The sequence below is a fragment of the Abrus precatorius genome, unplaced genomic scaffold (genome assembly GCF_003935025.1).
Source record: "Abrus precatorius isolate BTA unplaced genomic scaffold, Abrus_2018 Scaffold2, whole genome shotgun sequence".
NCBI lineage: Eukaryota > Viridiplantae > Streptophyta > Magnoliopsida > Fabales > Fabaceae > Abrus > Abrus precatorius.
The window spans coordinates 31,729,544-31,747,488 of NW_020874362.1; the positions used below are offsets into that span (position 1 = coordinate 31,729,544).

The 17,945-nt window shown below is 29.0% G+C and overlaps 1 protein-coding gene across 1 annotated transcript; it reads left to right on the top strand.

The window, feature by feature from the left end:
* Positions 1 to 2,442: 2,442 nt before the first annotated feature.
* LOC113859091 (uncharacterized protein At4g06744-like) lies at positions 2,443 to 3,721 on the top strand. Its single transcript, XM_027491907.1, has one exon. The coding sequence runs from the start codon at positions 2,447 to 2,449 to the stop codon at positions 3,680 to 3,682; it is 1,236 nt and encodes a 411-aa protein (XP_027347708.1). The 5' UTR covers positions 2,443 to 2,446; the 3' UTR covers positions 3,683 to 3,721.
* Positions 3,722 to 17,945: the final 14,224 nt, after the last annotated feature.

Genomic DNA, 17,945 nt, shown 5'->3' on the forward strand with positions numbered 1-17,945 from the left:
TTCTCATTTTTATCACATACAACATGGGTTTCTCATACAATGCCTACCACATTCAACTTATCACACAATTCACACAATGTGCTAGAGGTCGGACACCTCCGGACTTAGCCCAACTTGTACAGTCCACCAAGATACATAACCTCACCTCCTATTTCTATCATATTACCATATTCATTCAAATAAAATTATTTCAAACAAAGGTAACTAGAGTAAAGTCCTCCCCTTACCTCAAAATGAAGGCCCGCCACGAAACGTTGATGGAATCGCCTCCCCACACAAATTTCGTCCCTTCAAAGACTCCAAATGTATTTCCAACCTTCAATCAAGCTCTCAAACGTCCTTGGAAGGCTTCTAATCGGTAGGAATGGGTTTGGGTAGAGAGAATCGTGAAGGAGAGAGAGAGAAATCGTGAAAAATAACCCTCTCCTGGAACCCTAACCCTTCAAATACTCTTCTGGTCGCGACACTCTCGCTGCAGCGACGCCCTCTGTCGCTACAGCAAAAAACTCAGACAAATTTGTACTCTGGTTTCTGCAGAATCTCGCTACAGCGAGATTACACCCAGAAATGTACCCTAAATTGTTGCTCTGTTGCTACAGCGAGACGTCTCTCGCTACAGCGAGAAAGCGACAATCGCATGGCTTCCTCCCAGGGACCTCTCGCTACAGCAAGAATGCCCTACACCAAGACTTAACTTATTTCTTTCAATCCAAATTTCAATCACACATATGTATACATACATTTACATATATCTGTATTCACATACACATTCCCATCAAACTAAGGCGTATCCGTACATTCATATCACCATCAAGTCAATCAATACACCAACACGTGGCAAAACATGAATCCATCTATATTTATATACCATTAAATCATATTACAAAATTTTGGAGCATTACAATGGCTTTGCGTTCTGCTTTTACCTTAGATACGTTGATGCGGGAATTGTTAAGTTAAAATAAATTTTTTCTTTTTTAATATATTAATTAATATTTTAATAAATAAATTTTCTTTTTTTAAAAATAAAAATAACAAGACTTAAATAAATACTTTTTAAAAGTTATAATGAATTTGTAAAGTTAATATAAAGTAATCGTTATTTAAATAGACGTTACAAGTGTTAATATCTTTCCTCCTATAGGTAAGTAATTCTCAAACTTATTTTTTTTATTTCAAAGATTATATTATTTTAAAAGTATTTAAATTTTTTTAATAAACTTTGAAAATAACTCTTCTTATTTTTAGAAAATATTTTATTTACAAAATTGATTATTATTGACTTGGTTTAAATTTAAAATATAGTGAAAATTATTTAAATTTATTCACATAAAGTAAACAAATTTTGTTTAGATTATCGAATTCACCGTATCAATTAAATTAGTTGAACACACATGAGAAGAACTGTGATTGGGAAAAAAATAAAATTTAAGCTTAGTGGTTTAATTAGTGATAAATTGGTTATCGTAGCCATTGATTTGTAAAAAATGGACAGCTGAAAAATTTATTGTCTAAATCTTTTAAAATTAAAAATGATTAATTTTGATCAAATTATTTTTAAATTATTAACACTATCAACTCTTAATTCACTAATAATAATAAATATTTATTAAAAAGAGAATATTTATTATACTTTTATAATTTAATAATGAATGTATTTTTTTCATTACAAATATTTTATTTTTATATGCTTAAACTTTATTTTTAAGAGTTTAAGTCAACAAAAGTAGTTTTAATTTTTGTTAATATAACATTAAAAGTTTGAAATATAACTGATTTAAATTTAATTTTTTTATCATATTATATTTTATTAATTTAACATTCCTTCTTATTTTTTGAATTGTAGAAAATTAGTCTTATTTTCTCTCCCTCTGTCTATATCATTCATGTTTCGTAAAAAAATAAAAAAATAAATTAATATCACTTTTCATTTATTTTCTTGCTACATTTTTAATTAATAAAACAACTAAAACAATAGTATCTCTTTCCTCCCTGTTTACATACATCTATTCAAAGAAAAGCTTTTGAAGTTCGAAGCACTGACTCTTTAAAGTGGTTTACAATGTTCAAAACCCATAATATGGGTTCGCATGCTCAATTTAATTAAGTGGTTTGTGTTGACCCAAAAGAAAATAAAAATTTAAGTGGTTTTCAAAGTTTAAAAGGCACAACACGCGCTCCATTTGAAGTCGGTGGTGCGCGCATGATGCTATCTTACCTATTTCCCAAACACGAGTTGATGATGGGCTGAACCTCCTAATACGAGTGCCGAATGTGGGCAATTATTGTAACCTTCTTAATAATCCACCATACCACTATCAAGAAAAGAAAGATAACACGTAAACCATTTCATTATGCGACCGTAGAAATATACCATCATCCACTATAAATCATTAACCAAAACAAATCATCCATGTCTTTCCCTTATTGCTCCAGAATCGAAACCATGGTTTTACTTAAGCAAGCTCCACTTTCAACGTTGATGATCACCCTCTTTCTTTGCCTTCTCATAGTAGATGGCCAAATCCTTGAAACTCCATCACCATCATCCTCATTAATCCCTGACATATTAAACTTCATAGACCGAAGACTCGCCCAAGTCTTCCCAATTATTCAAAACTTCAAAAACACAATAACCTCAGACCCGTTTAGAATAACAGCAACATGGGTTGGTCCAGACATATGTAACTACACAGGCTTCTATTGTGACAACCCACCAGACAACCTCACTGCCACCACCATTGCTTCCATTGATTTCAATGGATTTCACCTCAGCGCACCTACCCTTGATGGGTTCATTGAGCAATTCCCCGACTTGGCTCTTTTCCACGCTAACTCCAACAATTTCTCGGGTACAATTTCGCCAAAAATAGCGCAACTCAAGCTTCTATACGAACTTGATTTAAGTAACAACTTGCTCTCTGGGGTATTCCCAATTTCGGTTCTAAACATCCCCACCTTGTCCTTTTTGGACATTCGGTACAACCTCTTCACCGGCACCGTGCCCCCACAAATTTTCATGCAAAAATTAGATGTACTTTTTCTTAACAACAACAATTTCATTTTGACACTCCCCAGCATATTAGGCAACACCCCGGTTTTTTATCTCACGTTGGCGAACAACAAATTCACTGGCCCCATTCCTCGTAGCATTGGAAAAGCCTCGTCCACGTTGATCGAAGTATTACTATTGAACAACCTTTTAACGGGTTGTCTTCCATACGAAATTGGGTTCTTAGGAAATGTCACATTGTTCGATGCTGGTGGCAATCTCTTAACTGGGTCGATACCATTGTCGTTTGGGTGCTTAAAGAAAGTGGAGCAACTCAACCTGGCTAATAATTTTTTGTACGGGCAGGTTCCGGAAGTGGTCTGTGCATTGGGGAATTTGGCGAATTTATCGTTGTCGTATAATTATTTTACGAAAGTGGGGCCTTTGTGCAAGAAGTTGATTAAAAGTGGGGTTCTTGATGTGAGGAAAAACTGTATTTTTGGTCTTCCTGATCAGAGATCGGTGGGGGAGTGTGCAGCGTTCTTTTTGATTCCAAGATCTTGTTCGCATCATGTGTCGTTTAATTTCATGCCTTGTGAGATTCCTCCTCTTTGTGAGAGACCCCGGGAGAGAAGTAAGAGGCATTTGCTCTCATATTCTGCTCTTTCAAGAAATAGAGCTGTTTTGTAACTTAGGATTAGGTGCTCTCCAGGTGTAAACATTGTTTATACACACACATCTGAAAACAAAAAAACCTAAAATAAGGTGCAAAGCGTTGTTTTACATATATATTACAGTGGAAGAAGATTACTGTTTACTAAGGATGAATTAGTGCCATCTATCAATATACTGTTTAATAATTTTTAATCATTACTTAAAAATTATAAAAGTAGAATGAGTTTCAATTTTTTTAATTAATTTCAATTAATAAATTTAATAAATGTGTGAGTCTAATTTTTTTTACTCTTAATTTAATGTTTTTTCTTGTATTTTTTTATTTTAAAAAAATCAATAACTAAGAATAACAGAGTAAATAAATCGAAGCAAATATTTAAAATTTAAACTTAACTTGTAAAAATAAGAAGAATACTCAAATTTAGCTCTATTATTTAAGTAAACTAGATTTAAAGCTTGAAATTGACTTAATTAATAATTTTGAAGTTTAATTTTGATTTATTAACTAATTTATAATTTTTATAAATTAATTTAGTATTTAAGAAATATTTTTATGCTAAAGAATAAAGTAAGTAAAATGATAATAAAATATAATTTAATATATATATAAATAGATTAACGTAATTTTAGTTATGAAAATGATATATATATATATATATATTTAAAAAAATAGTCACTTATTTAAAATATAACTTTTAAAAATTAATACTAGATAAATAATATATACAACAACAAGAGTAGTAATACTAAATATAAATATAAATTTCAAGTAAATATAATAAATAAAATTATAATTATCTAAGTATGTATATACAATATAAGTTACTCACAAGCTATTATCATTTAAATAAATAAACTTGACTGAGTATTTAATAATCTAAGTTACAAATTTTAAGAGTTATTAATATTAAATTTACAGAACTTGAATTTTGTTTATTTAAATGATTAAATTTAACTTTAACTTGAGCTTAAGAATTTAATTAAATAAACGAATTTGACTGAATATTTAATAACGTGAGCTCGAATAGCATGTAACTCAAATAATTTATATTCTTAATTAACAGTGTGTTTTTATCGCTCTTTGCCATGTCATTACGATGAAAAAGTTCTATATTTAATAAAAATAAAGATTTAAATAATATATAATTTACAGATAAATAGTCTTGAAAATTCGAGTTAAATATTATATTAAAAACCTACTTGTATAATATCCTCGTGAGCTGTTGATGCAAGTATCTTCCATGTTTTAAATCCTCTAGGCCGGGTGCCGGTAGACATTGCTTGTGATGTTATCGTTACGTCAAGAATACAACATTTCTATAAATAGGCCCATTCATCGAGGATTGAAGCATCGATGTATATAGTAAAAAATGATAGTTTGTAAATAAATAATTTAAGAATAATTTAGGGACTGAATTTAGGTTTTTTTTTAGTTCTTTTAAGTGTGTTGTTAACGTAACAGTCAAATTGACGTTATAAAGTAGAGGATTAAACAGAAATATCAAATGATAATCAAATAAAATTTAATCAAAGGTAGAGATTTTTATATAAATGTGCTAAGTAAGAACCAAATTGTGGAAGAAAAAAAAATAAGCAAATTGAGCTGAAACTAAAATGTGGAAACATAAATGGTGCAAGAAAAATAAACGTACCCTATATATCTCCTTGTAGCTGGTGTTTGGTGCGGTGCAGAATTTCAGCGTTTAAAAAATTTTAGTGTAGTGTCTGGGTGTAAAAAGTCGTCCTTTGTAGAATGTAATTTTGAAGCATTTATAGGCAGGGGATCACCACTTCTTCTTCTTTTGCAGGCACTTTCTCAGTAATTGTCTTCTATACGTACTTACCTTCAACCACTGCTGCCAATTATCTACAATTACTTGTGAACATGCTCTTGGTTGGGGCTTCTTCCATAACTGTCGTCGCCCATGATCTTTCTTCATGTAGTTGGCCCTTTACCTGGTGGTAACTATTGATAACTGCTGACAATTGCTTCTGAGCTTTGCAATAGCTTTTGAATCCTATCAAGACTTTGTTCTCTATACTTTAAGCATTTCTGAGAGAAATCTAGGAGGCTCTTTTATCATTATGGCCTTAAAATAATTTTTCCTTGACTTCTCTTTTCGATTAATTCTGAGGATCTGAGAGCTCGTCTTGGTCTCGTAGACTTAGAATATTTTCTCTGCTCACTCTTGTTTTTGAGTAATTCTGAAGGAGATCTGAGATTCAGTCAGGTTTGTGGATTCACTCCTATTTTCGAGTAATTTGGGAGGAGATCTGGGACTCAGTTAGGTTTGTGGATTTAGAATATTTTCTGATCACTTGCTGTTTTTGGACACATTCTGGGTGTAAAGGTCTTGAAAAACCTCTTAAAAACTCATTGAAAGCCCTCCAGACTTAGAATAATTTCTTGTCAGTCCTACTTTCGAGCATTTTTGGGTGTAAGGGGCTTTGGAAACTCCTCGAAAAGATGTTTAGTTCTCGTGGACTTAGAATCTTCTTATTTCGATCAGTTTTAGTTGTTCTCAGTTCAGGGGCTAAGGAAATCCTCAGAAACTTCTTGGAAAAGCCTTTAACCTTGTGAAATTGGAGAATATTTCTACTGTTCTCTTATCTTTCGAGCAGGTTTTTTGGGAAAAATTAGAGTTATGATAAAAAATTTTAAAATAACTCGAAATGTAGTTTCAAAAAACAATTCTTGAGTTCGCACATGCTTTTTCAATAAAGAATGAGATTCCTTCTCTGACCTTTTTGAAATTCCTTGAAATATTGTTTCTTTCGTTATGATTTTATAATTTAAAAAATTTTTCTTGCCCCAAACAATTGACAAATAAGAATACTGGCCTGAGATCAGAGCTTTAGCTTAATATACCATGTCTTTTACTTGACCGGGTCATAGACTCATAGGATCAGATGCACTTGTATGGTTATTTTTGTAAAACTCACATAAAAATCATCAAATACTACAAAATATATTTAAAAGATTTGTCAAATAATGTATTGTCCTGTATTGCGTATTCATTAGTTATGCTCAGTAAAATTCAATATTCCATGAGAATTGGTATTTAACTTGTAGTTGGTACAACGCATCATCAGAATATTAATTAAAACATAATCCTATTCACCTTATGACACTCCAATTTTCTAATGTCAACTCATGAATAGCACTGAATATACCATTGTTCCAGTTGCTTATCGATTTGTGGTTGTAAATGGAGAAGGTAGTTGGTAGCATAAGCTGATGATCACATATTCAACTCAAAATCGCATGTTAATTAGTGTTTCCTTAAAAAAAAAAAGAAGAAAAGAAAAGAAAAGAGCAAGGAGGAGCATATAAAAAACATTACAGTACTTATGTAAAGAATTGTCGTTGATTAATTAATCTTAGCAACGTACATCATACGTATGTTTTATGTCATCATGGAAGGAAATTAAGATTTACAATCATTTGGGGGGGGGGGGGGGGTAGTTGAGCCCTTCAAAATCCATTATGCATATCCTCTTTGAATTAAATACGATAAATAATGTGATAAAAAATAAAGACGAATGCATAAATTAAAGAAAATATAATTTAATATATTATTGTAGTAGTGTAAGTATTTTTTTATGTTTTAATAAATTATAAATTATCGTATTATTAGAAATTATTAACTTTATAATAGTTATCTTGAAATATTATCTATGGTTGTAAATTTTTTTAATATTTACAGTGTATTAAAATTAAAGTGATTTATTTTGTAAATATTTATGTGCTTAATTTTAATATACTTTACACAGTTAATAAATTTTAAAAAAAATAGATATAAATTTTTAAAAAATAGTCATAGAAGACAATAATTTTAAATTATTGGTAATCTACTATTGAATTTAAATGTAAAAAATATTTAATTGTCATTTATTATAATGGTTTACTTAAAATAGACTGACAGTATATAAAAACTTTTATATTATTATTCAATCATAAACTATCGCATAACGTAAATTATTAACTTTTGTGATAATTAATTTAAAAATTATATTATTATATATTTTAATTGATTATTAATGTAAAAAAAAAATCTCAATAGTACATCAATACAGTCAATTTATTTATTAACCATCTAATCTATTTATGCATAAATTCAACTAATTTAGATAAAAATTAATAAAAAATTTTAAAATTATCTTTCTTTGTATTAATATTTTCCCCTCATTAACTATGTGTAGCTTTTGCAAATAATTATATAAAACATCTATGAGTTAATTTTATGATTTTTTTTCCTTTTTTTTTCCCTTTTTCTCCTTTGAGACCTCATTGCCTTACCCCATCACAAACAACTCATTTGCTTCTTGCAAAGTAAGTTCCCCCCATTGAAACGCTCTTCCTCCTTTATCTCTCTGCTCCCAACCTCTCTGCCACCTTTACCCCTGACACCGTCGTCATCTACTTCTCAACGACCATGACCATGAGCTCCCACGACAATTGCTAAGTCTTCACCTCTATCGACTCCTCTGGTAACCTTGAAACAACTCTTGGTAATAGAGTCCCTCAGTTGCACTACTTCAGCTTTGACATTGAGTGCTGCATGCTCATCTAAATCGCCATTTACAAATCGTCCTCTTCCCAATCTATCATTGCAAGTTTGCAACACTAATGAAACTTCAAAATCCTAAACTAAATGAGAAACCTTATCTATCAAAACCTTCAACTTCATTTTTCGTGGTAAGTGGTATTACACTTCGACAGTGTGAATAAGAATTTATAGCCCTAGTGAGGGGCAATTATGGAAGACGATTTATGCGTGAAAGAAATGGAAAGTGGGCGTGCTCAACTATGTGAGTTGCTAGTGACAGGTAGAGAGTGAGCAAAAATTGTGTGAGGGAGAATCCCAACTTTTCCTTGAGTAGAAGGAAATCGCAGTGAATTGACTCTATGAACCCTAAGGTAAAACTTGAAAGGCGCAGTGTAATGAGATATAACGAGTGAATTAAGGAATATAAATGTTGCCACTACAATGAGAAAAAGAAGCATTAACACATAACTAATATTGGTATTAATATATAAACCAGAGTCCTAAGAAACAGAGACTGCCAAAGTCTATTTTTCATTAAGTTAAACTGTTTTGTCACACTATTCTCCTCAATAGTCACAACTATGGTGTCCTTCAACCTTCCCATTAGTTCTTTGTTACATAAACTTCCAATAGTCACCAATGTTAAGGGTCAAAAACAAACATAGAAACAACACCACAATTTGAAAACGTCAACGCAATTTTTTTCATTAACACTTTAAAAAATGACTAACATGTCCTTAATCTTATATAACTTGTACTTTCAGTTGTCCACCCTCTAATTTTAACCATCAAATTAAAAATACATTAAATTAACGATTATACAAGTTTTAGAGAAGCTATCCTCCAACTTCTTCTGAAAAAGAAAAGAAGGATTGTCGCCCACTTTATTAAGTAAATATTTGAACTACTTGGTGCACTCCCCCACACATCTTTCTCCTCATTTATAGAATAATCAAGCACAATATGCTACATGATTTTCTTGGAATCCTTCTTCCACTACTTAGAATTTATTATCTTTTTTTTTTTTCAAAATTTCTTGCAAAAATTTATTAAAAATTCATAGAAAAACAAGTTTATTGCAAATTTTGTTGTAAATATATTTTCTGTTGGAAAAAAATCTCATCGATAATTAAATTAGAATCTATAGGTCAATTTTTCACATTTTTGATAGAAGTAAATTTGTAGGTAATTTCAATTGCAAAAATTTTTTATGGAAATTTTTTTTAAAATTTTCTAAAAAGAAGCGAAAAAAAAAATCTATAAGCAAATATATAGTCAAATTTTATAAATAAATAATTTGAAAATTTCTGTAAGTAAATTTCCTAATATATTTTCTCATAAAATTTGTCACAAAATTTATTTTGATTTTATTAAATTAATTTAACTTCACAAATAATTCATAATAAATAATTCCTCGTCAAAAAAAGAATTATAGTATATTTTATATATTTTTATATATAATCAATAAAAACATAAATAAACTCATAAAAATATGAATAATCATGTGATATATTAAATGTAGTACTCAGTACTACTATTATATTCATTATAATCATATATAACTATAATCTATTACTATTATCTTTATGATTATGCTAGGATGATAATAGATAAGAGGTAGATTTGTTTTAAATTACTTTTTAGTATCATTCAACACTTTTTTTTTTATTTTCTTAATTTCATAACTCTTTTCACATTTTTAATTTCTTTTATTCTTATTTTTGCATTAATTCATTTAAAGCTTAATTTTAACTCTTAATTGTATTAATTTTTTCTAAATGTATTAGTCAACTTAAATATACAACTAAAATCTTGTTTACAAATTTAAGACTAAAGATGTTTTTCTTGTTTTACTAATTAAGTTTATTCATATCGATCCCAGGTGATATGTCTACTAATTACTCACTGCTACTTCTATTATCTTCTTTCCAACATGAATGTTAAAAAAAAATTAATTATTCAAATTTTTCTCTATAAAATAAAAATAAAAATGGATTAGGTGAAAAGTAAATATAATAACTAATTATATAAAGAAAAAGAAAGATATAACGTTCAAAAAATATTTGAAAAAATAAAAATAATTAATACGTTAAATATTTGTCTTGAAAAATTATAAAAAATTAATAATATAATTTAAAAAATAGAAAATATTATTCAAAAAGTCAAAATTCTTGTAACAAAAATAATAGACAATTCCTTCGTATATGAGCTTCTTTATTTTTATATGATTTTTTATTTTTAAAATATAAAAAATATAAAAAAATTTGCTATATTACGTGAATATGGAGTTTTCATAAAAATTGATAGTGGCAATTTTTTTCATTTTATATATCAAATCACAATTAAAATTTACTAATGGTGAGATTTAAAAATAATAATAATTTATTCATGGTAAAAATTGTCATTGGCGACTTTTGGTGCTATAATTAAAAAATATATATGTAAAATTTCCAGTGGTGATTTTTTGGGAGTAGGAAAAAAATAAAAAATTACCACTGGCAACTTTTGAGAGTAAAAAAATAAAAATTGTCATTAACGACTTTTAAATAATATTAATTAATCTAAAATTTGTAAAAGTCATTATTGGCCATTTTTAAATATTTTCCTATAAATACCAATTTCTTTCTGAAGTTGTAAGTGAGTAGATCTAGATTTATATATATATATATATATATATATATATATAGAGAGAGAGAGAGAGAGAGAGATCATTACAGAGGAAAAAATGAGTGTGGTCCTGTTGATATATTTTAATGGCAAGATTATTACAAACACTTGTGAAGGTATGTTATTTAGGTGTGAAAAGCCAACATATGTACACATGAGAGAGAATATGTCATTTGGCAAACTGTGTTATTGACTTACTCAAAATATTGAATTTTAGTTTCCAAAAGCAGTGGAAAGTATTATTTATAGGTGTCTAATATCTATATTTGGCCGTTTCATGCAATATTATACAGTTCCAATAACAAACGATGCTAATGTTGTACAGATGTTTCAAATACATCACCAATGTCATCCACCAACTCATGTCATTGAATTATATGTTGTTTTCAAAGAAATTACAATTAATATCAATGAAGAAGATGAGGACGCATATGCAAGCATTGTCCTAAACAGAGAGGTAGAATGAATAAATGTCAACAATAAAAGTGGTGACTCTATATCTGATGGAGAATATGAAAGTGATGAACTGAGTAAAGATGAAGATGTAGATGACGATGGTGATGATGATGATGAGGTCTATTTGTCAAATACAGTGATTGGACAACATTCATTTGGGGAGCCACCTTTCATGTGTTCGTTAAATCTCGATGCTATGCATGCCTTTGAGTTTTCAGATTATGCAAATTTAGGTATGTGTTATTTTTAAAAATGTTGTTGATGAATAAAAATATAGTTTTTTAATTTAGTATACTTGTGTTTGCATTTGATAGGTCATTTTGATTTAGACGGAAACTTGTCTGTTGGAAAGCAATTTGCTGCCAGAAAAACTGTTATACGAGCAATTAAGTGTTATAGTATAGCAAACGGAGTGAACTATAAAGTGGTTGAATCAGAACCGAGTACTTTTTATTGTAAATGTGTGAGGTATGGAATTAATTATGGATGACTTCTTCATGCTACTTCTAAAAAGAACGAGTTTATTTGGGAGATTAGAAAGTACAACGGTCTGCACACATGTACAAGAGGAAGAATTTCTTAGGACCACACCAAATTAGATTCTGACATAATTGTAGAATGTATAAAGCCAATGGTTGAGTCTGACCCTTCCTTTAAGATAAAACTCGTATTGGTGAAATTTAGTCTCGATATGGGTACACAACAACATATCGAAAAGCATGGATGGAAAAGCAAAAGGCAATTGAAAAAGTTTATTGTCAATGGGAAGTCTCGTTTGAAGCTTTGCCGCAATGATTTGCAGCAATGTGTGATTGTGTTTGAGGTTCCATTGTTCAATTTGATGTTGTAGATGCCTATCATGTTGATGAGTTAGTTTCCAATGTTAAAATATTTCATCGAGTGTTGTGGACTTTTGGTCCTTGTATCAGAGCATTTAGACATTGCAAACTACTTGTGCAAGTTGATGGGACACATTTATATGGAAAATACAAGGAAGTTCTATTAGTGGCTATTGCACAAGATGGTAATCAGAATATTTTGTCAATTGCTTTTGCGGTGAGACAGCAGATGCCTAGTTTTTTTTTCCTTCATAATTTCCACAGACACGTTGTCACCCAAGATGGTGTTGGCAGAATTTCTGATCGGCACGAGTCAATTAATACAGCAATAAGAAGAAGTAATGGAGAGTGGGAACCACCAATAGCTTTTCACATGTATTGTATTAGGCATATTACGGCAAATTTTTTTACGAAGATTCAAGGCTCCATACTTGCATAAACTTGTTGTTCGCATGGGTATGTTTCATAACCTTATTGTACTTTTAATAAAATTTTTAAACAAATAAATATATGTTATTAAATGTACAAATATGAATCCTTATATTTTTTGCAAGTTATTCAAGAACTGAACGTGAATATAATATTCATTATGAGTGTCTATGAGAACATGGAGAGGTTTACTCAAATTGGCTAAATGAAATTTTTCGAGAGAAATAGGTTCTAGCATTTAATGGAGGACATAGGTGGGGTCACATAATGACAAATTTGGTTGAGTGCATTAATTCAGTGTTAAAAGGTTCCCAAAATCTTTCAATCACTGCACTAGTAAGAGCAACATACTTTCGATTAGCTGAGTTATTTGCTCGAAAATGGAGTGAAACATATGCATGAAGAAAGGTCGGACATATTTTCTCTTAATTATGACAACCTGACTTCAATCGAACAAGGTAGGAGCCAAAAACTTGCGTATTACTTAATTTGACAGATGAAGTGAGAGTTTCAATGTTCAGGATTTATCTAACAGGTAAGAATATAGAGTTGATATAAGGCAAAGGTATTGTGACTGTGGTGATATGCATACTGATAGATATCTATGTTGTCACGTGATTGCTGCATGTTGTAGTAAAAACATTGATTGGTGTGCTTATGTTGATGATGTTTATACAATTAATAAAGTATGCAAAGTTTATAAAAAAGTGTTTGCGGTGATTGAGAATGAAAACACATGTGCCATTATAGAGGACCAAAACTTTGTCCTAATCTTAGCTTGAAGCGCATAGGTAGAGGTCATCCTAAATCAACTCGTTTTCTGAATAAAATGGATATGCGTGAAATGAGAAGACCAAAATGGTGTAGTCTTTGTCAAGCTGAGAACCATAGTCGACGAGAATGTCCTCATGCTCCAGGACCAAGTACGTGATTTATAGTTGTAATGATGTCGTGTAGTGTTGTTAATTTTATTTGTTTGGAGTTGTTCTAAATATTATTTAGATGTGATCAATGTGATTTGCTTGTGATGTTATAAACGTGATTGTTTTAACTAGTCAAATTGTTTATGGTACGTGTAAAACAAATATGCTTTTATTAAATATCCATTTTTAGACTATTTTTTGTTAATTTTTATATTAAATAATTTTAATTATTACTTAACATAATTTGTTTCCAAATTTATCAAAATAATAATAATTTCTTATATTACCATAAATGTATATTTCAAAGTTTATATTAAGTAACTATTTATACTAACATGTAATTGTTACGTTTTTTATAAAATAATATAATTTAATAATTATGTTAATACGTATAAAAATAACTGATTATAATTATTTCACAATTTTAACTTAACTATATACATAAATGCAGATTTCATTCTTTGTTCCTCAAAATTATATACATTTACTAAAATTGTAATCAAATCTAAATTTAAAATCAAATTTAAAAATTAACAAAAATATTAAACTTACATTTACATTGCAGACTTTCTTTAAAATATACATCATTAAATTCAAAGTAAAATCTCTAACTATCTTCAAAAATAAATTTTAAAAAATTATACTCAATATTATTTTTTTCAAATTTTCTTCACCTTTCTTCAACCTCACAACTCACCCTTCCTTTTTCTTCTCTAAAATTTTTCTTCAGAATACTCCTTCTTACTCACACGATTTCACTATGCCTCCCTTCTTCGCGCATGGTTTTCGCTCAACCTAAGTGCCATTTATAGCACCAAAACTTGCTACTAGCGATTTTCACTCCACCATTACATATGCTTGCAAACAACAGTCATTTTTGTATAGATTCCTTATGCAAAAATCGCCATTGACGATTTTTCAGATCTGATAGATACCTGACAAGCGTAAACATCTCTAGTGACAGGTGGAATAGTGATTTTTCAGAGATTCCTATGCAAAAATTGTCATTGACGATTTTTCAAGTTTCAGAGATGTCTGGCAAGCGTGACCAACTACAATGGCGAGTGGAACAAACCTTACAGGATCAAAGATCGTCAATGACAGTTTTTCAAAGCCTTCGGAATCCATTAATACGTTCACGTTGTTGCAAGTCATTAAGACACCATTAATGTCATTCAAAAGTCATCGATGACGAGTTTTTAGACGTCCTGAGAGCTTAGACCCAGGTCATTCAAGTCTGCAACTTGTAGGTTGTTTTTTTCCATGAAAAAATGGCCAATAATATATTTTGAAACACCATATTTATATATTTTTATAAAAAATATCATATTTTACAAATTTTATTATTATTAATACGTTACCATATTTAAATAATTCTCTCTCGTATATGCTATATTTAAATGATACAGATTATTACAACTTAAACGGATCTCTCTAGTAATCACTGCAACAATGACTTTATCTTTAATCAAACCTAGATGAGATTCAGAACAAAATGTTGGTTATTAAATTAATTTATTTTTGTCAACATTCCCTTTTCCGTGTCTGGATTTCTATACTAACTCATGATGATGATGTTTTAGTCAGTGGAACATTATCAAATCTAATTAACTTTAGCGAAAGCTATCTATGTATATTGATTTTCAAAGTCATTTTCATAATATAAAAAAATGTTTTTACTATCCAAATAGATCACTATGAGTAAGAGTAATATTGAAACTCCTATTAAAAGTCATATTTTAATAAAAAGAAAAAAAGTACTTTTTTTCTAAAGAAAAGGAAAATAGTTTTCTTTTGGTAGGATCGGTAAGGAAAATAGTTATAGTAAAGAGATTATTATTATTATTATTATTATTATTCGTGTGGGTCGAAAATGAATAACATCCATATAAAAATGATCTCAAACTGGAACTCTACCTACCAAATATATTTCCTCAATCTAAGGACATAATTCCATTAACAATTCGACAACCATTTGACAGGTTAGACTCGAAATGGAAAAGGAAAAAGTTACATCCAAAATTTGAACTCTGAAGGACATTTAGCAATTTTGGAATCAAACAGCGTTTTTTTTTTATTGTAAAAAAAAAAGGATAAACACTAAAATTATTAATAAAAGTCTAAGCTAAGACTAAGAAAATGACACAACTAAGAAAATGAAACCCTCTTTCAGGACAGTTTCACATAATTATAACAAAAATTATCTGAATTCAGTACGGTTCTGCTAAATCTTTTTACGTGTTTTTGTATTTTCACTTTAAGTCTATATATTTTTGCTTAAGAAAAATGCAAATTTTTATTTAAATGCATGTGTGGAAACTGTACTGGATCCAGGTCCTTGTAGCATGATAGAGCTTGGGGATTCTAATTTCAACTTACAATGACAGAGTTTTATAATAGCAAAACAAAGATATTGAAAATAAACATATCAGTACATCAATCAAAATACTTATTTCACCTACAATGAGAGAATATTTGAGAAGGAAATCAATAAGTTATTTTGAACTAAACACATTAAAGAAGTTCAAAACTCGGAGAAGACTGTGTGCATTTATCTGAAGAATTTAAATTAGTTGAAGACTATTCGATAAGACATCGGCAAAGACTTTAGAAGAGATGGCTTAAAGGTTGTTTGTTTAGTTTTATTTTTTAAGACCAATTATCACAAATCTATTCATCAAACAAGCTTTTTAGTTTTAAAATTTCAAAAAACTGAAAACTACTTTTAAGAAGTGTAAACAAACAAGTACTTTGAATTTTTTAATCTAAATTGCTATGGAAAGTTATGAAAAGCTACTAACAGTTGAGCTTGCAAAAGATGACCATAGAGATAATTCATTTATTTGTTTTGAGAAGCAATTAGTAAAATTTATATAACTTGTACTCAAAAGTAATTAAAGTCTAATGCTGCAAAAGACGATATTTGCTGAAACTTAAATGTATGTTGTTCTTAATCCTTTAATTTTAATTTCTCTTTCTAATTTTAGTTTCACTTTTCAATTTTAATTTTTTTTATTTGAATCTTTCTATGTTTACACTTTTTTTCATTACATGTCTTTACTCTTTAAATACATTGATTTGGTTTATAATTATTTTACGTGTTCTCTTCAAATTTAAAAATTTAATTTCAAAATAAATTTAAAATATATTTGTGAACATGAAAACAAATTTTAAGTTACAATTATAATTTTTTTCTTTTTATGCACAAAAATCACCTATGTAAAAAAATTATTTATTTCTTTATTTTTATTATTTAAAATAATATATTTTATTTTTTTCATTCAAATAACCTCCATTTTTTCGAATTAAAATTTTCTTTCAAAGAAACTCCATTATATGTGACTCTTAAATCAGAATTAGGCATGAAACTCAATTTTAACCGCTGTCCGAACGTATTTTTAATATAAGTAATACTAATAGAAACGGTCAGCTCCAATTTTTTATTTTTCAAAATTCTTTCCCATTTCATATAGTAAAATTGATTAATATGAAATTTCTATAACGATTTAAGGTTGAAGAAAAATACTCTGTACTAACTAGTATTAATTACGAACTTTTTAATTATTTTTTAAGAGCACCATTGTATATCTTTCATAAGAGGATTATTGCAGTACTAGTTTAAGGTACTATATTATTTTTCAAACATTATCTTAAATAATTCCTACAACTACTATTAATAATAATACGTGTAATACACGTTTTGCAAGAAAATAATATCAACTATTTCTATTTACTTTTTTTTAATTTTTCTTATAAAAATATAAAAAGTGATTTAATTTTTATTATTAACTTTCTTGATTAATTGACACATGGTATACCACGTAATTTATATTTATCATATTTTATCATTTAAAATAAATATTTACAAATAAATTCTTTAATATATTTTAAAAATTTTAAAAAAAAATCATTTTTTTCCTTCCTATAATACCACCTCTCTCACTCTCTCTCCTCCTCTTCACTTCCAAATTCCTAATAATAATTAGTTTTAATAAATATAAAAGCTTTTTGAAAAAATTACAGAGAAGTCACACACAATATTACAACAAAAAGGAAAAAAAAAAAAAAAAAAACTCTTCACTATCTTCTTTTTCATTAGGCTTAATTAATTCTGCAAATATCTATTAATAAAGGAAAAAAATCCATAATTCTCAGTCTTTTTGTTGAAAAGTTAAGGTTATGAGATGAGATTGAGATTAAATTGGGAGAGAAAAAAGGATTGAGGTGGAGTTATAGGGATGGATTGGAGGAGAGAGAGAGAGAGAGAGAGAGAGAGAGAGAGAGAGAGAGAGAGAGAGAGAGAGAGAGAGAGAGAGGTGGATGTGAGGTTATGGGGTTAGGTTGGGTTAGAGGTAAGTGTGAGATTACAAGGTCAGATTGAGGAGGAAGATGGGTGGGGGTGAAGTTACGATGT